Below are 21635 nucleotides of genomic sequence, written 5' to 3'. Positions count from 1 at the left end.
AAAAGGTGGGAAAATGGGAAAAAAATCAGAAACAAAGGTGGGAAAATGGGCAAAACGCATCATAGAGTGGCAAAATGGGAAATGGGTGGCATTTAATTGCAATAGGCAGCTTAATGGGCGAAAAGTGGCAAAAAGGGAAAAAAAATGCAAAAAGCTGGACAGAAGTGTCAAAAAGCAGTGGCGACAATGGTAATAACGTTTCAAATTAAGACATAAAGAGCCACAAATCATCACAAAAGAGCCACACATTGAGTATCACTAGTCTAAGAGCCCTGAAGGGGGATTAGGTTTAGGCATAAGTCACTCAGCAGTTAGAGTTAGGGCAAAGTAGCAGGGTAGGTGTTTAGTCTAGGGCCCTGAAGGGGGATTAGGTTTAGGCATAAGTCACTCAGCAGTTAGAGTTAGGGCAAAGTAGCAGGGTAGGTGTTTAGTCTAGGGCCCTGAAGGGGGATTAGGTTTAGGCAGTCACTAAGCGGTTAGGGTTAGGTCAAGGTAGTTGGGTAGAGCATATCTTGGAGCCCACACTAAGTCCTATGGGTAGGGTTATAACATAATGCAGCGTTATTACATAATGCAGCGTTATTACATAATGCGGCTTGAACTTTAGGGCTTGACCAAAAGTTGTAAATAAATTCATCACCAGAGCAGACGCCACTTTGTTATGGTCCTTTAAATTTATTTTTGGCCTTTTGAAGTTCTGAGGTTCCATCAGTAGTCCCCAGACCTTCATCATTTTATCATTCTCCAAAATCAACAGGGAGTTCTTCAGAATCACGTTAAATAACCCTTCCATGGCTATTTCAGACAAATTTAAACAAACTGATTGACCTACTTTTCACGTGTTTGAAACAAAAATATGACTGCTTATGCCCAAATCAGAAACACCTTGAAAGTTTTAAATATAAATGAAAACAAAATCCGACCTTGCTTGGTAGAAATGAACTAGAATGGACACTTTAAAGCTCCTTACAAACAGCTCATGAACGTACAACAAGGAAAAAAGAGCAGCAACATTTTAAATCAACAGAAATGATCTTATAAACAATTCAAAGTACATACAAATGTTTAGAAAATGTCCTTACATTTTGTCTTTAAAACGTCTATTTTAGGCGTGTTTTTAAGAAGCTGCTAGTGGCGAGTTCATCAGTGGGTGATTGAGAGTCTGAACAGGCGTCGGCGGAGGCGTTCGAGTTGCAGTGGTTGTCGACGGATAAGACAGCGCGATCCTCCGAGGGGAGCAGGGATTTCTTTGAACAAGCGTCTGTGGGTGGCTGAGGGTCAACAGAGAGTTGCTGTTTGGAGCGACTGGCGTTGATCTTCAGGTCTAGAGTTGGATCGAAGTGGTTGAAAGGTTTCGAGTCAGAGTGGGAGTCAATGACCTGCCTGGGCAGAGAGCTGTTTTTCCTGTGCTGTGATTGGAAGTTCATGGAGGGTAAGGGTGTGTGGTTCAAGTGTCCGCCAAGTAAATCACTGACAAAGCTGGAAGAACGCTCGTTTAAGGATGGGACGGCGCTACGGTGGAAGTCGACGGTTGGCGCTGGGGAAAATCTTTCTGACAAGTTCTCCTCCTTACATGAAAAGTGGGAGTTAACAGGTGACGGGGGACTCTGAGTCTGAGATGAAACACTAACAGGATGTGGCGTGTCATTCGGGTCGGCTCCTGAGAAGTCATCCCTACCTGCCGATGATCCCTCCGTGGACGCTCTGCAGGAAAGATGGAGGTTAGCGGGGGTTACCTGGCAGGAATTTGAGCTTTGGGCCTCGTTCCTGCTGCCTCTGGAGGTAGATCCGGAGTAAGCTGGCTTCTCTTTGGACCAGCCACTTTTAGCTGAATTGAAATCAACAGGAGACAAAGAATTCTCATGATGCAAGTCAACAGGGGGCGCTTCTTTTGTGCTGTTCCGACTGGAGCATGACTTTGAGGAATAAACAGACATGAAGTCCTGATGTGGCACCAAGTTTTCGCTGTTTTGAGACCCAAGAGAGGAGCAGGAATCAATGGGATGTTTGTGGCTTGTGGAATGGACATCAACGCTCAATGCTCCAACTTTAGAAGGAGCAGCCAAATGGAAGTCAACGGACGCCAAACGGCAGGAAGACTGCGAGTCAACGGCTGAACTGCTGCTTGTAGACGGCGAATCTAGCAGAGCCAGAGAGCTTGTGAAATGTCTCTTCAGGGTTGAAATGGGAGGGATGGTCCGGTTATCTAAATGCTGCTCAGAACCTGAATGGGAATCAACGGGGGGGGCGGGAAGAACACGAGGGTCTACACCAATCCGGTCTAAAGAGGCAGAGTGCACATCGAAAGGAGGGATGGGGAAGAGGTGAGGACTTCCTGCATCTTTGTGTTTCAAAGGTGGGGGCGTGTTTCTGTTATGCGAGCGAACTGGACTGGCTTGTTTCAGAAGAGGGGGCATGTCCGTGACTTCCTCTCGAACCTGGATTTCCTTGTGCTGCTCCTGAGGGGGCAGGGAGGGGATGGAGGAACTACATGTTGGCAAGCCAGAGACCCAGTTTTGGTCTTTGAAAGCGTTAAACGGTCGCTCCTTGGAGAAGTCCAAGTTGTTCTGCTCTGACTGATCCCTTAAACGCTTTTTCCTCGTATCCAATGAGTTGTTTGGTTCGAAGTTAGAAGAAGAGATTCCCTTAAGGTCGTTGAGGATGGTGGCCAGCAGGCGGCTATCTGCTGGTAAATCTTCAGGGTCTCTTTTCTGGAACGAATCTGAAGGTTTGGGAGCATTTTGGCTCTCACTGATAGCTGTCCTTGTTTCCGCCTCTCTCTTTGGTACTTCTTCATCCAGTCCCAGCGCCGACTCGCTTTCCTCCACATTTTCCACGTCCACTTCACCGTCACTGCTGTCGCTGTTGTCGATGGCGATGGGATCCGCAGCCATGGGCTGTCCCGCAGGCTCCGTCTCCGCCCCGTCAGATCCCTGGTCCAAGATGTCTGCTGGAAGCTCGCCGAATTCTGCGTTCAAGGTTCCGCCGACCCCGGCAGAATTCATGAGCGGAAGGGGAGGGAGGTCGGAGAAGTCGACCGTCTGCTGACTGCTGAGCGGGCTGCTGCTGTTGCTGTCATTGACGTGGTCGTGGCTGCTGTCACTGTCGAGGGTGATGATCACTGGGGAACTGTGGGAAAAAGAATGGAGCCATTGGTCAAAAACACATTATCTATTACTATGAAAGCCTCTGAAATAATACAGCTACAGTGGAAATGTATTTGCCCCATTGCGGATTTCCTGTAAAGCAGTGGTTTTCAAAGTGTGAGGCGGGCCTCCCCTGGGGGGCGCCACAGAACTTCAGGGGAGGCGCAGAACCATAAACCTAAAAAAAGTGATTTTTTTTGCTAACTTCTGCTAAGCATGGAGAAAAATGAATAGACTTCTAGTAACTTTAAGGCAGTGATACTCAACGTGTGATTATTAGTGGCTCTATGATGTCTTCATTTTAAACATTGTTCACCCAGAAAAACTTAAAAAAGGAAACTTTTTTGCCCCTTTTTATCATGTTTTGATCATTTTCATCCATTTCAGAATTCTTTTGTCATTAAATACCACTTTTTTCCTACTTTTGCCCATTTTTGCCACTTCTCTTTGCCATTTTTTTTTCCAATTGTTCCCCTTTTAACCATTTTTTCCCACTTTTTGCCACTCTTGACTGCTTTTTACCCATTCTTTAAACTCATTTTTACCTTGTTTTGCCACCTTTGGACCTTACTTGTTTTTTTGGTCACTTCTCACCCATCTTCTTTTTCACTTTTTATCCCCATTTTTGCCCATTTTCACCCATTTTTGCTGCTTTTTGACAATTTTTACCATCTTTAACTTATTTTTATTGCTACTTAAAGCTGTTTTTGCCACTTTCACCACTCAGACTCTTTGGTTGAGTAACACTGCTTTAAGGATTATCAGAGCAGAATAATCAGGTAGTTTTGGCAATAAATTCATGACTGAAACCAAATAACTGATTACCTGGTAAAGACGGATGTTTAAGAACATTTGCAGACCAAAATATCAGAAATATAAAAATGTATAAAATATATAAAAATAGACATAAATGTTTGAAAATATGGTTAAGTTTTTTTGTATCTGAATCTTTTTGTGGGTGGGGGTCCACTGAATGAATAATTTTCTCTTAGGGGAGGCTCACTCTCACACACTTTGAAAACCCCTGATTTAAAATCTTGACATCATCAAGGCCTTTGCACACTGAGTCCGTTTATTTCGTCCAAATTTTCTGCACATTAGAAAAGAAAATCGAGTTCATGTTGTTCTATGTTTGCACAATGACGCCGAAATTTTCGTCTATTACATTTTTTTGGAACAAACAATTTGCCGCATTCTACAAATTTTTGCAGTGAAGGCAAATAAAAACACATCGGGCCCAGTGTGCAAGGTCCGAGTTTGTGACTTTTTTTTTTGTTTGTTTGTTTGTTTTTTCTGATTACGGATCCAAAGCAACACACATCCGAAAATGACGTATCCAGTGTGTAAAACCTTCAGTCTGAAAGGTGTTACAAATCCATTTCTAAGGCTTTGGGGCTCCAGCCAACCCCAGTGAGAGCCATTACCCACAAATGAAACAAAAACTTGGAACACAGGTTGACGTTCCCAGGAGTGGCTGCCCTACCAAAATGATGCCAAGAGCACATCAACGCTCATCCAGGGGGTCCCAGAAGAACCCAGAGCAACATCTAAAGACCTGCAGGCCTCACTGACTCAGTTTAGGTCAGAGTTCATGATTCAGCAAGAAGATAGAGACTGCATGAGCAAAAAACGCATCCATGGGAGAGTTCCAAGGCCAAAACCACTGCTGACCAAAAAGAACACAAAGGCTCGTCTCACATTTGACTAAAAACATCTTGATGATCCCCGAGAATTCTTGGAAAATATTGTACGTACTGAGCAGACAGAAGCTGAACTTTTTGGGAGGTGTGGAGTAAAACTAACAGCATTTCATCAAAACATCAGACCAGCAGTCAGACATGGTGGTGGTAGTATGATGGTCTGGACCAGGACCCTTTTCTGTCATTAAAGGAACCATGATTTCTGCTTTCTAGCAGAAAATCCTGAAAGAGAATGTCCGGCCATCAGTTCATGACCTCAAGCTCAAGGGCACTTGGGTTATGGAGCAGGACCATGATCCCAAACACACCAGCAAGTCCACCTCTGAATGGACTGAAGACTAAATGAAGGTTCTGGAGAGGTCTAGTCAAAGTCTGGACTTAGATCTGACCTTAAACAGGCCGTTCATGCTGGAAAACCCTCCAAGGTGGCTGAATGAAAACTATTCTGACAAGAGGAGTGGGACAACATTCCTCCACAGTGATGACAAAGACTCACTGACAGCTATCACAGATGCTTGCTTTCAGTTGTTGCCTCATTAGTTATTAGGGTAAAGGGGCTACGACTTTTTCACATAAGGTCAGGTAGGTTTGGATGGCTTTTTTCTCTGAATAAATGCCATTCAAAACCTGACTTTTGTATTTACTTGGATTATACTTGACTAATATTAAAATTAGATGATGATCCGGGGTGTCCCCAAGACCCTAGTCATCTTCAGTATCAGTCCACTCACAATGCTGAAATAGTTAACGTCAGTTCAGTGCAGAATGCGAGGTATGACAGAGGTTTTTAGTCCCAAGGTGCAGAACAAAGCGGTATAAAACAGCTTTGTTCCTGCTGCTACTGCCGAGCTGAACAAGTTGTAGCTTTCTTTTGCACACATGTATTTATTTGTTCATGCATTTATATATTTATTCCTATATTTGAACCTTAAATTTGGTTTTTACCCTGGCTTATTTAAGATCTACTGACTTGCTGAGTTTTTAATTTGATCTTAACGGATGGTACTTCACCCTCTTGTATGCCTATTTCTGCTTTACTGAAGGAACCTTGAGCACTTTAATGTTGTACCTTTGGTTCTGGCATGTTGTTTCACTTTTCAGGGGACGGATGGGAGGGTGGGGGGTTGTTATGTCTTAGGGGGTTTTAATAACCTTCATTTTTTTCTGTTTTGTTTGTTGTTGCTTCTGTCCTGTGAACTGCGTTTTGAAATGCATGTTGTAATCTCACTGACTGCAAAACAAATCTACCTACGGGCCCCAAATAAAGTAACCTGAACCTGAACCTGATAAAAATGTGGCTATATAATAAAGGAAATGCAGGTAGTGTCTGTTATCACAATGCAAATAAAGCTTCACTGTAAAGCTTTTATTTCTAAAATCCTGTAAAATGTTATGGCCCTAACATCCTCTCTATAACCTGTTATTGACATGCACACGTCACTGAATCACATGGTTAGCTAGGCAGAGACACAGCAGAGCTTTGAGGACGCACTGATGGCTCAAAGAGCCAGAACATGAACAAAATAACTGATGTCAGAACCAAGGATTAAAAAAACTAAAGTGTAAAAATAGCCAACTCTATTCATGAATACATAAAAACTTAAAATAGCTAGAAAATTTAACACCTTGCTGTATGTTAGTGTGTGATTGGCCTTCCTTTCTCTGTTCCTGGATTTTAAAAAGTACCAGGATGCCCCCTGCTGGCTGTGTTGAGAGAAGAAAGTACTAAGCAGTGCTGAGAATACTTGGTACGGTGCATACCACAAATTTGAAGTGGTGGTTTAGTACATTTTTGTACAGTAACAAAAAAAATCTGTACAATCTATGAAGGACTAAAGAGAGTACATGTGAGGCACTCTTTGACGTCTGATTCATTTTTATTAACGAATTAAGAAGAAAAACCTTGAAGGGACTATCAAACAATTAAAAACCCTTTATTTTTGTGGGGCTAATATAAACATTCAGTTCATGTCTGCATCAGGCGCTTGACTTCCTGTTCTGTGGCGTCTTTTCTAGCCACAGGTTCTGTTTCAGGTTAAGAAGTTTGACACGTTGTCATCAGCACACTCTAATAATGTCTGCCCTAATTCAGTATTGTCCACTGATCTTTGTTCTGCGTTTATTCACATCTGCACCGTGTACAGGACAGTTTAGTACGCTTACATGTGTCATCACAGCCCTTTTAATAAACTCTTTGGTTCCTTATCACTGCAGAATAAATGGCATTGATTTGGTAATGACAGCTTTGACTGCAGGAGGGCTGCGTTGTTCATTACCTGCTGCGTTGTGTCTTGCGATGTTTCCTGCGGCGTTTGCGTCTCTGGAGTTGCGTTGCGCTGGAGTTTATGGTCCCCTCGTAGATGATCTCCACGCTGGGACTGCGGTCATCTCTGCACCTCCTGCTGCTGCTGGAGGACAGGAAGGAGATGAGACGGAGTTCAACACGAGGAGAACAGCAGCAAACATCTCTATTTACAAATGTTAGAAACCTCAGTCTGAATTTAAATTCAATCATTTCAGTTGACCAACAGACTTTACTGTTTATTTAGTTGCTTTGGTGGAGAAAACGTCTTTATGCTTGATAAACTTTTGGTATAATCGATTTGGGAATTTAAAACCTTTTCCAAAAACTACAGATAATGTTGAACATCTCTGGAGCCCCTTAACTTACACAGAGAACCCACACACTATAAAACCTGATCATTTTGCTGTATGGGGCCTGATGTGCTGATGGAGATGGGGGGAGGCTCACCATCATACAGGGCTGTCTCACCCTGATGATACTCCTGGAGACCGATTGTGGTTTTCTGGGTCCGGCTCCACTGCCCCACCAGGGTCTGGTGGTAACCCTACTACCCACACGGTCGTTGCCATAGGCTGCACTTACTTGCCACACCCAGCCCTTGGTTACAATATAGAATCATTAATTGCTTGTGTTTGTAGGAAAATGCACAAGATGAGTAACTTAAGGAATAATCAGCATCAAATTGCAATAGCAAAATTAGGCAAAAATACCCCAATTAGATTATTTTCCAAAAATGTTCAGCCCTAAATGAATGCATCCCTTTCATTTATCCTATAACACAGTGGTCCTCAACCATTTCAGCCCGACCCCCCAAATAGAGGTGCCAGAGATCGGGGACCCCCACTGGACCTGAAGGTGGCTGAACACATCCACGCAAAATCTAGAACAGTCATGTGGAGACAAGGCCGTCCATAGGGGGGGATAAAGAGGAGAGCTTTAACCTGAAAAATAACCACTCTTACCAAAGAAGCAAGTATATTTTGATTCATCTGTGTGGTAGATAGCCTTCTTAACAATGGGTTCAAATCCCTTTTGTTAAAAACAGAAACGAAATTGGTTAAAAATGGCTAGAATAGGTTAATAACGGCAAAAAAATTGTGAAATTGGACTTCAAAGGTTGCAGAATTTGGTTAGAAGTGGCAAAAATTTGATAAAATTGGCCAAAAAAAAAGCAGAAAGTGGCAAAAAAAATGGTTAAAGTGGCAAAAACAGGCATGTATAGTGGTATGGGGAATTAAAGGTGGCTGAAATGACTTTAAATGGCAAAAATGGCTGGAAAATTTGGTGAAACAGGAATAACATTTGATATAAACTGCAAAATTGGTTAACTAAGACAGAAAATTTGGCAGAAATGGGTTAAACTGGTAAAAATAAGCACATCAAATAGTGAAATGGGTGTAAATGTGGTAAAAAGTTGTTAACAGAGGCAACAATAGGTGTAAAGTGGCAAGACTTGGTTTAAACGTGGCAAAAACAGGCAGAAAACAGTGTTGGCAAGAGCTTGAAATGGAAATAATGGGTTTGCAGTGGCAAAAATGTGTAAAAATTGGTTGGAAAAATGATGAAAACTGGTTAAAATGTAGCAAAACTGGTGTAAAGTGGCAACAGTGAAATTAAAAAATTATTCTTAGTTTTTTAAGGCATCCTGCGACCCCACCTCAGTGTCTCGCGAGCCCCATGGGGGTACCGACCCCAATGTTGAGAACCACTGCTCTAGCAAAACCTATGTGACAAAAAAGGTCGATAGAAGTAATATTTGTACAGAATAATATTTTGTGAAAATAAAATGGCAATAATAAAGATCGATAACACGCCTGCTATGAACTGAATGAGCAAATTAAAGAATGAATGTAGAAATAAAGCTGTATTTCAGCCTCCTTTAGAAGAAGGCGACAGAGAAATTCAGGATTTCAAACCAGGTTGGCTTCTTCAACTCATAAAGTACCTGTCCGATACGGAGTCTTCATTGGTGCAGAACTCAAGAGGGCATTTTAACGTTTTATGACTTATTGATTTTGGGCCCAAGTTTTTTAAACCTTTCTTTAAAGTCTTGATGAGATGATAGAATGTCAGGACTCTCTCAGTGAGATCAAAGCTACTGAAGAACTGCATAGCAACAACAGGCAGAGACGACATGATTGGTCCATTCTCTACCTACATGGAAATGTTGCCAATGATTTTACACAAATATGGCAGTTTGAAGAAATGTGGCCCCAATTTTTGCGACTAAAACCAAGGCAGTCAACTTTTTTTTGCATGTTATCAACACTTTGATTTGTACAAGCATCAGATAAACACCTTACAAACAGGAAGTGTCCTCTCTCACCTGTCTCCCCTGCTCGCCCCATGAGCGTCCCTCCTCTCTTTCTCCCTCCTCCTCCCTCTGTCTCTTGTCCTGTGTCTTCTCTCCTTCTCCCGCCGCTCCCTCCTCTTCTCCCGCCGCTGGGCGCCGCTGCTGCTCGGCCTCCATGTGGGGTCGTTGTCGTCGTTGTCCAGGTGGCGGCTCTTGTACTTCCTCTTCCCACCGGGTTTCTCCCCGTGGTGAACGCTGCTGCAAAGACTGGGAGAGAGCGAGGGAGTGGGTGGCGTCTGAGGGGAGGAGAAGAGGGGGGAGGGGGAGCAGGATGAGGGGGAGGAGATGGAGGAGGTCAGAGGGGACACCTGGGAGCAGTGATAGCTCCAGGTGGAGTCCGGCGGGCTAGGTGGGGAGGCTGAGTCTGCGCTAGAGTGAAACGGCGAGTGGTGACGCATCATGGCGGGAAAGATGCAGCGGTTGGGGTTGTAGAGGGTTCCGCTGCGTCCCCTTTCTCTCCTGATCCTCTTCCTCCTCCTCTTTTCCCTCGCTGCCTCGCTGCTCACTCGCTTTCTGTCCCGCCGCCGCTCGCCGTCTGCAGGCGTCACGGGACTGAGCGTGCACACTGAGTTCCTGCTCCTCTCTGAGCTCCCTGACCAGGAGCGCCGTCGTCGCCCATCCCCACCCTTCTCCTTCACGCTGTCCTCCTCGTTTCTGCAGGCGCCTGACGTGGAGGGAGGGATTGTGGGTAAATACGGGAGAGGAGGGGCAGAGGAAGGGAGTGGTGGCACTTTCTCAGGCTCCTCCTTCTTCTCCTCGTCCTCCTCGGTGTCAGAGGAGAGCTGAACGAGCTCTGGTGTCCGCTCGGCGATCGGTTTCTTGTATCCGACGATCAGACACTCCTCCTCCTCAGCCTTCTCTGCTCCCTCATTATTGGACGCCTCCTGAGGGGCGGGGCTAAACGACAGCGAGGAGAGCGAGCAGGATGGCTCGGCTGTTGAGTAGGAGGGCCCAGGCGTCTCGTCGTCCCACGCCGACATGCTGAGGCAGCTTCCTGTTTGGATGACATCATCGTGAGCCTCCATCGGTTGCATCTCTGTTGATCCTCCTCCGCCACGCCCCTCCTCCTCCTCACCCTCCGAGATGGCGATCACAGAGCTGCTGTCAGACGAGCTGCTTGTCCCGTCCAGCTCTAAAGCGGCGTCCGGTGGCTCGTACACTGCCTGCAGATCGTAGTTTTCCAGGCTGAGCGGCGAACGTGCAAAGCTGACCAGCTCATGCAGGAAGTGGTCGGTGCGAGCCAGGAGGAAGGGCCGAAGCTCTTCTTCTATTGTGGGCGTGTCCTCCAGGCCGTGGCGGGCGAGCCGTGCCATGATGATGCGCTTAACGATGTCGACCAGCGAGCCGTGAGCACCGTACAGCACAGTTAGCTCCCGCCGCAGCCAGGGGCGGAGCCTGTTCAGGTGGACAGGGTTTCTGCGGAAGCTCTCTGCTGTGATGTCACGCTGCTGTTGCCCCTGGTTACCACTGACGCCGGCAACACCACGGACCCGTATGCTGCAACGGTAGAGAGCACGGCGGAAAGAAACAGTCTCTCTCTCCCTCAGCCGCCGTACGGTCCCGCCTTCTCGCTGCAGGCGCTGCCTTGCTGCCAAGCGGGTCATGAGGCGTCGCGACTCCCGGTCAGTGGGCGGCAAAGGAGCCACTGCCCCTCCAAGTCCTGCAGTCAGCCCCTCAAACAAGACGCCACGATCCGATGGGTCAGCATCGGCCCTCCTCCTCTGCTCCTCCAGCTCCTCCGCTTCCTCATCGACCACAGGAGAGACAGCAGCATGAGGCAGAGAGAGGGGGGCCGGCGGAGGAGAGTCCAGGTACCATTCCCAGACCTGCCCCCTTCTGCCTGCTACTCCTTCCCCTCCCCTCGCCCTCCTGCGCCTCCTTGTGGTCGTCTCCCCTCCGTCTCCACCCCTGTGCCTCCTCATCATCAGCCTCATCTGGTGGTTGCTTGTGGCAGCTGAAGCCATAGCTGCTACCATGGCGATTGTGGCGGCGACACTGTTGGTGGCGGGGGCGGGGCGGAGCATGTACTCTTTGAAGTCGTCCTCGCCGCGGATGGAGTGGAGGATGGAGGTGAAGGGCTGCTTGCAGAGCGGACATTCAGCCTTGTTGTGCGACCACTCCTGGATGCAGGGGAAGCAGAAGCGATGGAGGCATCGGTCCAGGTACGCCAGGTTGTTGAAGCGGTCCAGGCAGATGGGACACTTGGAGTCGGGTGACGCCTCCTCTGCCGCCATCACCGCTCGCGCTGAGGCCGAGGCTGAGGAGGAGGGCGGAGAGGAAGAGGAGGCAGCAGCAGCTGGAGGTAAAGTGTTATTGTTTTTCCTTCTGCTCGCTCGGCCCGTCGTCTCTCCGCTTGTCTCCTCCTCCTCCTGCGCCTGCCAACCACCTGCTTCTGAAGCTCCTGCACCTTCAGCCGCACGGTCACGGCGACGCCCACGGAGCTTCATCCGCGTCGGCGCCATCACCTGAAGAGACAAAAAAAAACAGACGAGCAGTGAGATTAAGGCTGTCAAAATGTTTGAAACTTTTTACTGCAGAGTTTAAACGAGACGAGACAACGTTGTTTGTTAACGATTCAAGCTTTAACATCTCCAGTAATTCTCAACCTAAAGTACAGAGTTGCAAAACTTAAGATTTCTTAAGAAATCTCCTGTGCACATGCTCAAACGGTTCTCTTCTCTCTCAGGGTGACTGTGGAAGTCCTGCCAACTCTCAGGACTGTTACAGGCTGTGTGTATGAGGCACACTCTGGTTTCCCTTTTGTTTTCATGTTATCAAGTCATGGCAATACGTCCTGCGTACCTGATATGCCCGTATTAAGAAATATCTCAATAGACTTATTTTACTTGTCCTGTTGTTAATGTACATAAAATAATCACCTACATATTGACAACATACTAGAGCGCCCCCTAAACGTCTCATTTGACGCTTTCAAGAAAGCCAAGCTCCAAAAAACATTTGCGCATCATCACAAAAATATTTAACGGTTTTCACTCGCCAAAATGGAAATGTTCCAAGTTTTCATGTGGTCACTTTATACAAAACACAATAAAACTTTTTGTTCTTTGGTGATATTCTTGACTGAGAGAGAGAGAGCTAAACCAGTGGTTCTCAACCATTTCAGCCCGGGACCCCCAAAATAAAGGTGCCAGAGACCGGAGACCCCCACTGGACCTGAAGGTGGCTGAACACATCCATGCAAAATCTAGAATAGTCATGTGCAGACAAGGCCGTCCATAAGGGGGATAGAGGGGAGAGCTTTAACCTGAAAAATAACCACTCTTACCAAAGAAGCAAGTATATTTTGATTCATCTGTGTGGTAGATAGCCTTCTTAACAATGGGTTCAAACCCCTTCTGTTAAAAACAGAAATAAAATGGCTAGAATAGGTTAATAATGACAAAAAAATTGCGAAATTGGACTTCAAAAGTTGCAGAATTTGGTTAGAAGTGACAAAAATGTGATAAAATTGGAAAAAAAAAAAAGCACAAAGTAGCAAAAATTGGTTAAAGTGGCATAAACAGGCATAGATAGTGGTACGGGAATTAAAAAGTGGCTGAAATGACTTTAAATTGGCATAAATGGCTGGAAAATTTGGTGAAATTGGGATAAAAATTTAAAAACTGGCAGAAATGGGTTAAACTGGTAAAAATGAGCACATCAAATAGTGAAATGGGTGTAAAATGTGGTAAAAAGTGGTTAACAGAGGCAGCAATAGGTGTAAAGTGGCAAGACTTGGTTTAAACGTGGCAAAAACAGGCAGAAAAAAGTGTTGGAAAGAGTTTGAAATGGAAAAAAATGGGTTTGAAGTGTTAAAAAAATGTGTTAAACTTGGCAAAACTGGTGTAAAGTGGCAACAGTGTAATTCAAAAAATATTCTTAGATTTTTAGGGCATCCTGCGACCCCACCTCAGTGTCTCATGACCCCCATGGGGGTCCCGACCCCAACATTGAGAACCACTGGTTTAAACTGCACACATGCATTTTCCTGTGATTTACTTCAGAAAGTTTAACTCCCATACATTCTAGATTCTTCTTAAACAACATTAACAACAGGGTCCGATGTTAAGGTTTTTGCCTACTGGCCCTTCAGGGCAAGTGCTCCCCAAATCTACTTGCCCCATCTAAATTCCTACTTGCCCTGTCCAGGAGGAACTTTTTCTGGCTGTTAAGTGCAAACATTTTGCTCACAACATACTTAGAACTAAAATCCATTACCTGTCGACTGCGGAAAGCAATACACAACACTTCTTTCTAAAGAAAACTCTATTTATTAGCGATGTTAGCCCACTGAAAATGATATTTAACTTTGTACAGATCAGTGCAATGTGACAGCTGCACCAGGCTGTTCTCTGAAGAAATTCAAACTCAGGAATTTCATATTTACAATACTAATAAGGTAACAATACAAACAACTGCTACATGTGCACCAAGTATAAAGTGGTGCTTTTCTTCTGTTTTTATTTGGTTTATTCATCAGGAAACTGAAGAAATTTTGCCGACACGTGAAAATCAACCAATTGAGATTTTTCTTGTTTGATTAAAAATGTCTTCCCTAAAACTACAGAGTGCCCCTTTAAAGGGCTATTTCACAGTTCCACCCTGTAACAGTTAGACCAGTGGTACTCAGCCTTATTCTACCAAAGGGCCACAATGTCTAGAAAATAGTTTAGCCAGAGCCAAAATACAAACCAGGAATGTAAGGTAGATAATAGATCAGTTAATCTGTAGTTGAAATGAAATAAAAGAGTGGATTGGTGGATAATTATGAGGTTAATGGGATACAAATGTCTGTATAGAGTCAGAAAAACTAATGTCACTGATAATGAGCATTTATTTATTTATTTATCACTGGTGTCAGGCTAAAACCTTTTATTTTAACATTTTAACGCGTTTTTATAAATCATATTTATATCATTTTTATAAATTATAAACTTTTCATTCCCTGAAAAGTGATCATTTTGGAGATACCAGTCTTTGGCCCAACACCAGCGTTATGAAAGTTCACCTGGCCTAAAGATTTTTAAGATATTAGAATGAGCTGAGTTTGAGCTCTGAGATGCTTTTCAAAGAAAATGATGAATGATGGTTGGATATTTGGGTATTTATATCTCACACTGGAGCATTTACTGGAGTTCTGTGGTTTTATTAACATAACAGAGATGCTTTCTAATTTTTTTCATTCATTTTTTAATCCTTTAGTGAAAGGGGGAGGGGCCATTAGCTAAAGGGGGAGGGGCCTCATATTGGTCTTTGCCCTGGGACTCCAAATGACTAAAACCAGACCTGTCCCACACCTGCAGCTCTCCATCGTTCACCCTGCCTCATGTTGGAGCTTTGGTTTTACATTTCTGCTCTGTTGACAATATTTATGATCATTAGTGCAGTAAAGATCCAATAAAACAGCCACGTTTGGACAACTTTCACTAGATATGACGTTATCTCCACGTGTGATCCGTGTGTGTTATGCTCGTTGATGACACATCGGCATAATTGTCCAAAGATCTGGGTGTCAGAGAGCATCGACAGGAAGTGGCTGGAGAAAAAGTTAAAAACGAGGAAATGGGAAACGTCAGATTAAACAGCAGACCTCAATGAACGAAATTACTGAAGAGACGCGGCACCGGCGGACTTCCTCTACTCTCCTCTTACACACACTCCTCCATCAAGCACATCTGACAGTAATAAAATAAGGATTTAAAATAATAAACGCTTAAATTTGCAAGTCAACGCCTGTCTTCTTTATGTGGGTAACAGAGTTATTGATCTGACCTCCCATAAATCTTTACTGATGATTACCTTCATAAAGGTTTTTAGTTAAAGTTAATTCCAGTCTTTAAATGAATTGTATTTTAGTTTTAGTCACATTTTCGTCATTTCTATCCTTTTTAGTTTTAGTCGACGAAATTGACGTCATTCCTAATGCTACATCTGAAACACTGAGTTTATATCCCAGCCCAGACAGAGGCTAGCATGTCTAAAAGCTTCGGTATTTAACGATATAATCGATCACCAACACAGCAATGACGGAGTCTTGTTAATCACATGGTGTCATAAAAGAACTCGCTACCTAAAACACTGACACCCTTTAGCATTAATGACTACTACTGACAGTTTCATGGTTAACAGCCCAGCCCGTCTGTTATTAACAGTAATCTACCTACCCAGGCTTCATCAGCATTACTGGAAATGTTGTATATTTGGATTTCAGTAAAACAAAACAAAGAAACAGGAGCAGTACACGGCATTTTAACAGCTAACAGGATAGCATGCTAACATACAGACAGGTAGAACTCGAAACCAAGACTCCCCCTGTCTGAAAGCAGACCACGTTTAAATAAAGTTTAACTAAAGAGCATTCAAACGGATAAAAACACAACCTCGGTGTCTGATCAGATCGATTATTTAGCTCGATGACACAGGAAGACTGTCACTGTTAGCCTGCTAGCATGCTAACGCTGTTAGCTCTCCCTACCTGGGCTGATGAAGTCGACTCCCCGGGTCGATCCGGGAGCTTCTCATCCGGGTTCTTCCTCTTCCTCCGCACCGAGAGCGGCATCGACCGTCCTAGAGGTTACCGATCCACGGGCCCCGCTGCTCGGATCCGTTTAGAGCCGAAGTCCCGGTAAAAACCGAGACATTAGAGTCGAGTGTTACCGAACAGACTGAACCTACACAGCTGGAGCAGAGGGATGCCGCGGTGGCTGATGGGTAGAGCGTCAGAATATTTTTAACAAAGATAAATTATGAGTAAAGATGACTCACTCCGTCAATTCAGAGCCTGTGTTTACCATGGCTATGAAGAAATTTACTGCTCCTATAGATCGATTCATACAGCCTATATAGACTGATATTTACAGCTGATACAGACTAATATTTACAGCTGATATAGACTGATATTTACAGCTGATATAGACTGATATTTACAGCTGATATAGACTGATATTTACAGCTGATATAGACTGATATTTACAGCTGATATAGACTGATATTTACAGCTGATATAGACTGATATTTACAGCTGATATAGACTGATATTTACAGCTGATATAGACTGATATTTACAGCTGATATAGACTGATATTTACAGCTGATATAGACTGATATTTACAGCTGATACAGACTGATATTTACAGCTGATAAAGACTGATATTTACAGCTGATACAGACTAATATTTACAGCTGATACAGACTGATATTTACAGCTGAGATAGACTGATATTTACAGCTGAGATAGACTGATATTTACAGCTGATATAGACTGATATTTACAGCTGATATAGACTGATATTTACAGCTGAGATAGACTGATATTTACAGCTGAGATAGACTGATATTTACAGCTGATATAGGCTGATATTTACAGCTGATATAGGCTGATATTTACAGCTGATACAGACTAATATTTACAGCTGATACAGACTGATATTTACAGCTGATATAGACTGATATTTACAGCTGATATAGACTGATATTTACAGCTGATATAGGCTGATATTTACAGCTGATATAGACTGATATTTACAGCTGAGATAGACTGATATTTACAGCTGATATAGGCTGATATTTACAGCTGATATAGGCTGATATTTACAGCTGATACAGACTAATATTTACAGCTGATACAGACTGATATTTACAGCTGATATAGACTGATATTTACAGCTGATATAGACTGATATTTACAGCTGATATAGACTGATATTTACAGCTGATATAGGCTGATATTTACAGCTGATATAGACTGATATTTACAGCTGAGATAGACTGATATTTACAGCTGATATAGGCTGATATTTACAGCTGATATAGGCTGATATTTACAGCTGATACAGACTAATATTTACAGCTGATACAGACTGATATTTACAGCTGATATAGGCTGATATTTACAGCTGATACAGACTAATATTTACAGCTGATACAGACTGATATTTACAGCTGATATAGACTGATATTTACAGCCTATATAGACTGATATTTACAGCTGATATAGACTGATATTTACAGCTGATATAGACTGATATTTACAGCTGATATAGACTGATATTTACAGCTGATATAGACTGATATTTACAGCTGATACAGACTGATATTTACAGCCTATATAGACTGATATTTACAGCTGATACAGACTGATATTTACAGCTGATATAGACTGATATTTACAGCCTATATAGACTGATATTTACAGCTGATATAGACTGATATTTACAGCTGATATAGACTGATATTTACAGCTGATACAGACTGATATTTACAGCTGATATAGACTGATATTTACAGCTGATATAGATTGATATTTACAGCTGATATAGACTGATATTTACAGCTGATATAGACTGATATTTACAGCTGATATAGACTGATATTTACAGCTGATATAGACTGATATTTACAGCTGATATAGACTGATATTTACAGCTGATACAGACTGATATTTACAGCTGATATAGGCTGATATTTACAGCTGATATAGATTGATATTTACAGCTGATACAGACTGATATTTACAGCTGATATAGATTGATATTTACAGCTGATATAGACTGATATTTACAGCTGATATAGATTGATATTTACAGCTGATATAGACTGATATTTATAGCTGATATACACTGATATTTACAGCTGATATAGGCTGATATTTATAGCTGATATACACTGATATTTACAGCTGATATAGGCTGATATTTATAGCTGATATACACTGATATTTACAGCTGATATAGGCTGATATTTATAGCTGATATACACTGATATTTACAGCTGATATAGGCTGATATTTATAGCTGATATACACTGATATTTACAGCTGATATAGACTGATATTTATAGCTGATATACACTGATATTTACAGCTGATACAGACTGATATTTACAGCTGATATAGACTGATATTTACAGCTGATATAGATTGATATTTACAGCTGATATAGACTGATATTTACAGCTAAAATATGGCAATATCTATCGCTGATACAGTCCCATGTTTTCAGCTGAAATTGGCCGATATCTTTGTCTGATTAAGTGTGTTATTTACAGCTGATATAGGCCAATATGAATAGGTGATATAGGTCCACATCCACAGCCGACAAAGGTCAATATCTTAAGCTGATATGAAAAATATGTATATGTCTGGTATAGGCAGAAATGTACATTTGATATCGGCTGAACTTCATAGCTAACATAGAATTATCCACACAACTGATAAAGGCTGTTATTTACAGCTAATATAGGTCAATATTTACAAGAGATATGGTATTGTGATTCCAAAATAAAAACAAAAAGGCAACCAGTTTTTTTGTTTGTTTGTTTGTTCATGTCTTAAGTTGTCATTAACCTCAGCAAATTTCCTACAAACTGTCTTAACTGCATAAATATGTTGGCAACAGTACCCACCTATGCATTGTCATCATTTTTTCCTCTCCCTTTGGACAAACGGTATCAGTATTGTGAGTATAATAGCATAACAGGGAATTTAAATTAAAATCGCGTTAAATCTTCCCAAAATCAAGCGGAGTGAGACATCTTCTCAGTATTTTCTCTCTTCGGTAAGTAACGATTGTTCTCAGTGCTGCCCCCTAACGGCCTTGATAAACAGCTCCAAACTGCTCCATAGAACCAACACCAGGAAGTGTCTGTTTGACATTTTCAGCAGAGGATGTTGAATTAAGAAGGGGGCGGGAAAGAGTTTCAAATATTATTTACCTGTATAAAGGTGGATGATGGAAACATTTAATGAGCTTGTACTTGCACTCCGAAGCACAAGATGGCGCCATTGCGATTGAGCCGCTCTCAGAGCAGCCGTTAGAGGACGAGGCAACGAGAGGGAGGAAGAGGCGAGAAGCGCCGTAAACGAACCGAATTTGACCGTGTTGGTCTGAGTTAGCCGGTCAGATCTGGGTTAAAAACAACGATGGAGACCTTCAGCAGACGAGCTCTGGACAGGATCTACTCTGCGGTAAGTTTAACACAGTTAGATCCGCTCAGCGTTCATAGAACTGCTCTAGGTGTAATGGTGTGAAGTGTGACCGTGCTAACTGAGGTCCTTCAGCTTAGTACGTCTGCTACTGAAACTCTCTGCGCCTCTCTTTGTTCTTTAAATGACTGAAAAATCCAACAAGTTGATGATTTTACACAAAGAAACATCAATTAGGACTCATGCTATTTTAGTAGGTGTTACTATGACAACCATGGACTCATCGGAGGGTCACTAATCAGCACGGTGTCTCTTTGAACCGTGACAGTAGCTAAGCTAGCCGCTAAGATGTGAAAACGTTAGATACTACACATGTCTTTGTTTATTCACTGTGTTTGTGTGCTTTGTGGTAACCAGTTAATCCCAGCTTTACTCTAACTCATTTATCTGCTTTTATCATGATAACGGAGTCATTCCTGTACCTCTGGAAATGTCCTCATTTAAACATTTTGACAAGGGGATGCATAAATTAAAATGTTTGCATATGCTTCTATGTGCTATTTCATTTTTTTAACTAGTTATTTACGATATTAATGGCATGATATCAGTGCTGGCAGATGATAGCTTTTAAGGTGAATATCGACAGGTGTGAGCGTTTCTATAGGTTCTTTTAGCAGATGACGTCACTCAGCAGCAGAGAACTCCTTTTGGGGGGCAAGTCGTGATTTCTGCATAGAGAAACGGTAAAAAGCCTTTCCTGGAGCTGTTCACAACTTCACCAAGAATTTAACGAATGAAAATAAGAACATTCTTGAACGTTCTGTCACTGTCATGTGGGAGTTTTTTATTTTTTGTGCCGTAATATATAGTCATCTTAAAAATGTTAATCCTTTTTTTTTTTTAATCAGAAATTAAATGGGTAAAAGAATGACAAAAAAGGTGGTGAAAGGGGATTGTAAATGCAGCAGAAATGGGTTGAAAGTGGCAGCAAATAGGGACAAATTGGCAAAAATGGGTAAGAGTGGTAAACACCAACATAAGAAGTGGTAAAAAGGGTTAAAAGTGTCAATATTGGCTTTAAAGTGGCAGAAATAGGGAGAAACGATGGTGAAATGGGATTAAAAAGTGGGGAAAATGGTTTGAACTGACAAAAATGGGCATGACAAACAGTGAAATGTGGTTAAAATGTGCATTAATTGTGGTGAAAAGGGTTTAAAAGTGGGAAAAAATGCACAGAAAAAGGGTTGAAATTTGATTAAGAAATGGGCGGGAATGGGAGTAATGTAGCAAAAATGTGTTTAAAGGGGCAAAATCTGGCAAGAAAAAGCTACCTGCACCAATCACTAGAACGGCCGTCTGAGGCGGCAGACCCACGCTGAAGCAGCGCCGCCGAGGAACTCACGCTCCCTTTGATTACTATGGTGTTTAAAATTTCGAAGTCCGAGAAAAAACGAACAGGTGCATGGCTCATCACCAAAATCTAATAGATTCTTTCCTGTCACCATCCCAATATTCCCTGAAAGCTTGGTGAGGATGTGACTTTCCGTTCTCCAGTTATCTTGTACTAATCTTAGACTCGTGGCCCATGAAGGAGAAGCTTTAAAGTCTGAGTATGTCAGACGTGTCTACGGTGGCTTAAACCTCTCTGTCTCTCAGGTGCTGATGGCTGTCGTCGTCTTGTCCTGGACTTATGTGATCTACGCCAGCAGGATCGCGTCTCATTGGCTGCTGGAGCAGAGGACGGCCCCCCTCCGGCAACACTGACAGCTCATTGGACGGTGAGACGGCCTCACATCCTGACTCGTACCTCATTATGTCCTTGTGATTGAAATGTTTGTGTTAAAGCAGAGAACTTTTCTGTCCTTCCTCTCTCCGTCTGTCAGTCCTACTGGACCGTTCTGACCCTCGTGGGGTTCAGACCTCTCAGACTCGGCCCGTCAGACCTGAACAGACCGGACTGAGTGGACCAGGAGTGGACTGAACCTGCTGGACCCCTGAGGTTCATCCTCTGAAGAGGTTTGAACGGGAACAAAGAGATCTCTGTCCCTGAAAGACAGCGCTGGGATTTAAACCGACTCTGAGCCGGTAGAGTCAGCTCTGTTTCATGTTTATGATTCATATAGATGAAGGATCCTGCTCCAGAGCTAAAACCAAGCAGTGACTCCGGTCTGTGTGTGTTGGTGATGAATTAAAATGTTATTTTTTCATA

The 21635-nt window shown here is 43.0% G+C and overlaps 1 protein-coding gene and 1 long non-coding RNA gene across 3 annotated transcripts; one reads left to right on the top strand and one right to left on the bottom strand.

The window, feature by feature from the left end:
- Nucleotides 1-668: 668 nt before the first annotated feature.
- Nucleotides 669-16196, bottom strand: LOC121504390 (E3 ubiquitin-protein ligase Topors-like). 2 transcript variants are annotated; one of them, XM_041779103.1, is made up of 4 exons: nt 15980-16196; nt 9478-11969; nt 7123-7254; nt 669-3129 (listed from the first exon to the last, which is right to left on the bottom strand). In XM_041779103.1, exons 1-4 carry the CDS (start codon nt 16061-16063, stop codon nt 1101-1103), a joined length of 4737 nt encoding a protein of 1578 aa, XP_041635037.1. In that variant the 5' UTR covers nt 16064-16196; the 3' UTR covers nt 669-1100. The 2 variants fall into 2 exon arrangements, with proteins under 2 accessions (XP_041635037.1, XP_041635038.1); XM_041779104.1 differs by having other exon boundaries at nt 7123-7251.
- Nucleotides 16197-19173: 2977 nt separating this feature from the next.
- On the top strand, nt 19174-21635 carry LOC121504413. Its single transcript, XR_005991455.1, has 3 exons — nt 19174-19468; nt 21083-21204; nt 21310-21635. It is a non-coding gene; the product is annotated as an uncharacterized LOC121504413 (long non-coding RNA).

The sequence above is a fragment of the Cheilinus undulatus genome, linkage group 22 (genome assembly GCF_018320785.1).
Source record: "Cheilinus undulatus linkage group 22, ASM1832078v1, whole genome shotgun sequence".
Lineage (NCBI taxonomy): Eukaryota > Metazoa > Chordata > Actinopteri > Labriformes > Labridae > Cheilinus > Cheilinus undulatus.
This window is presented reverse-complemented; position numbering and strand designations above follow the sequence as displayed.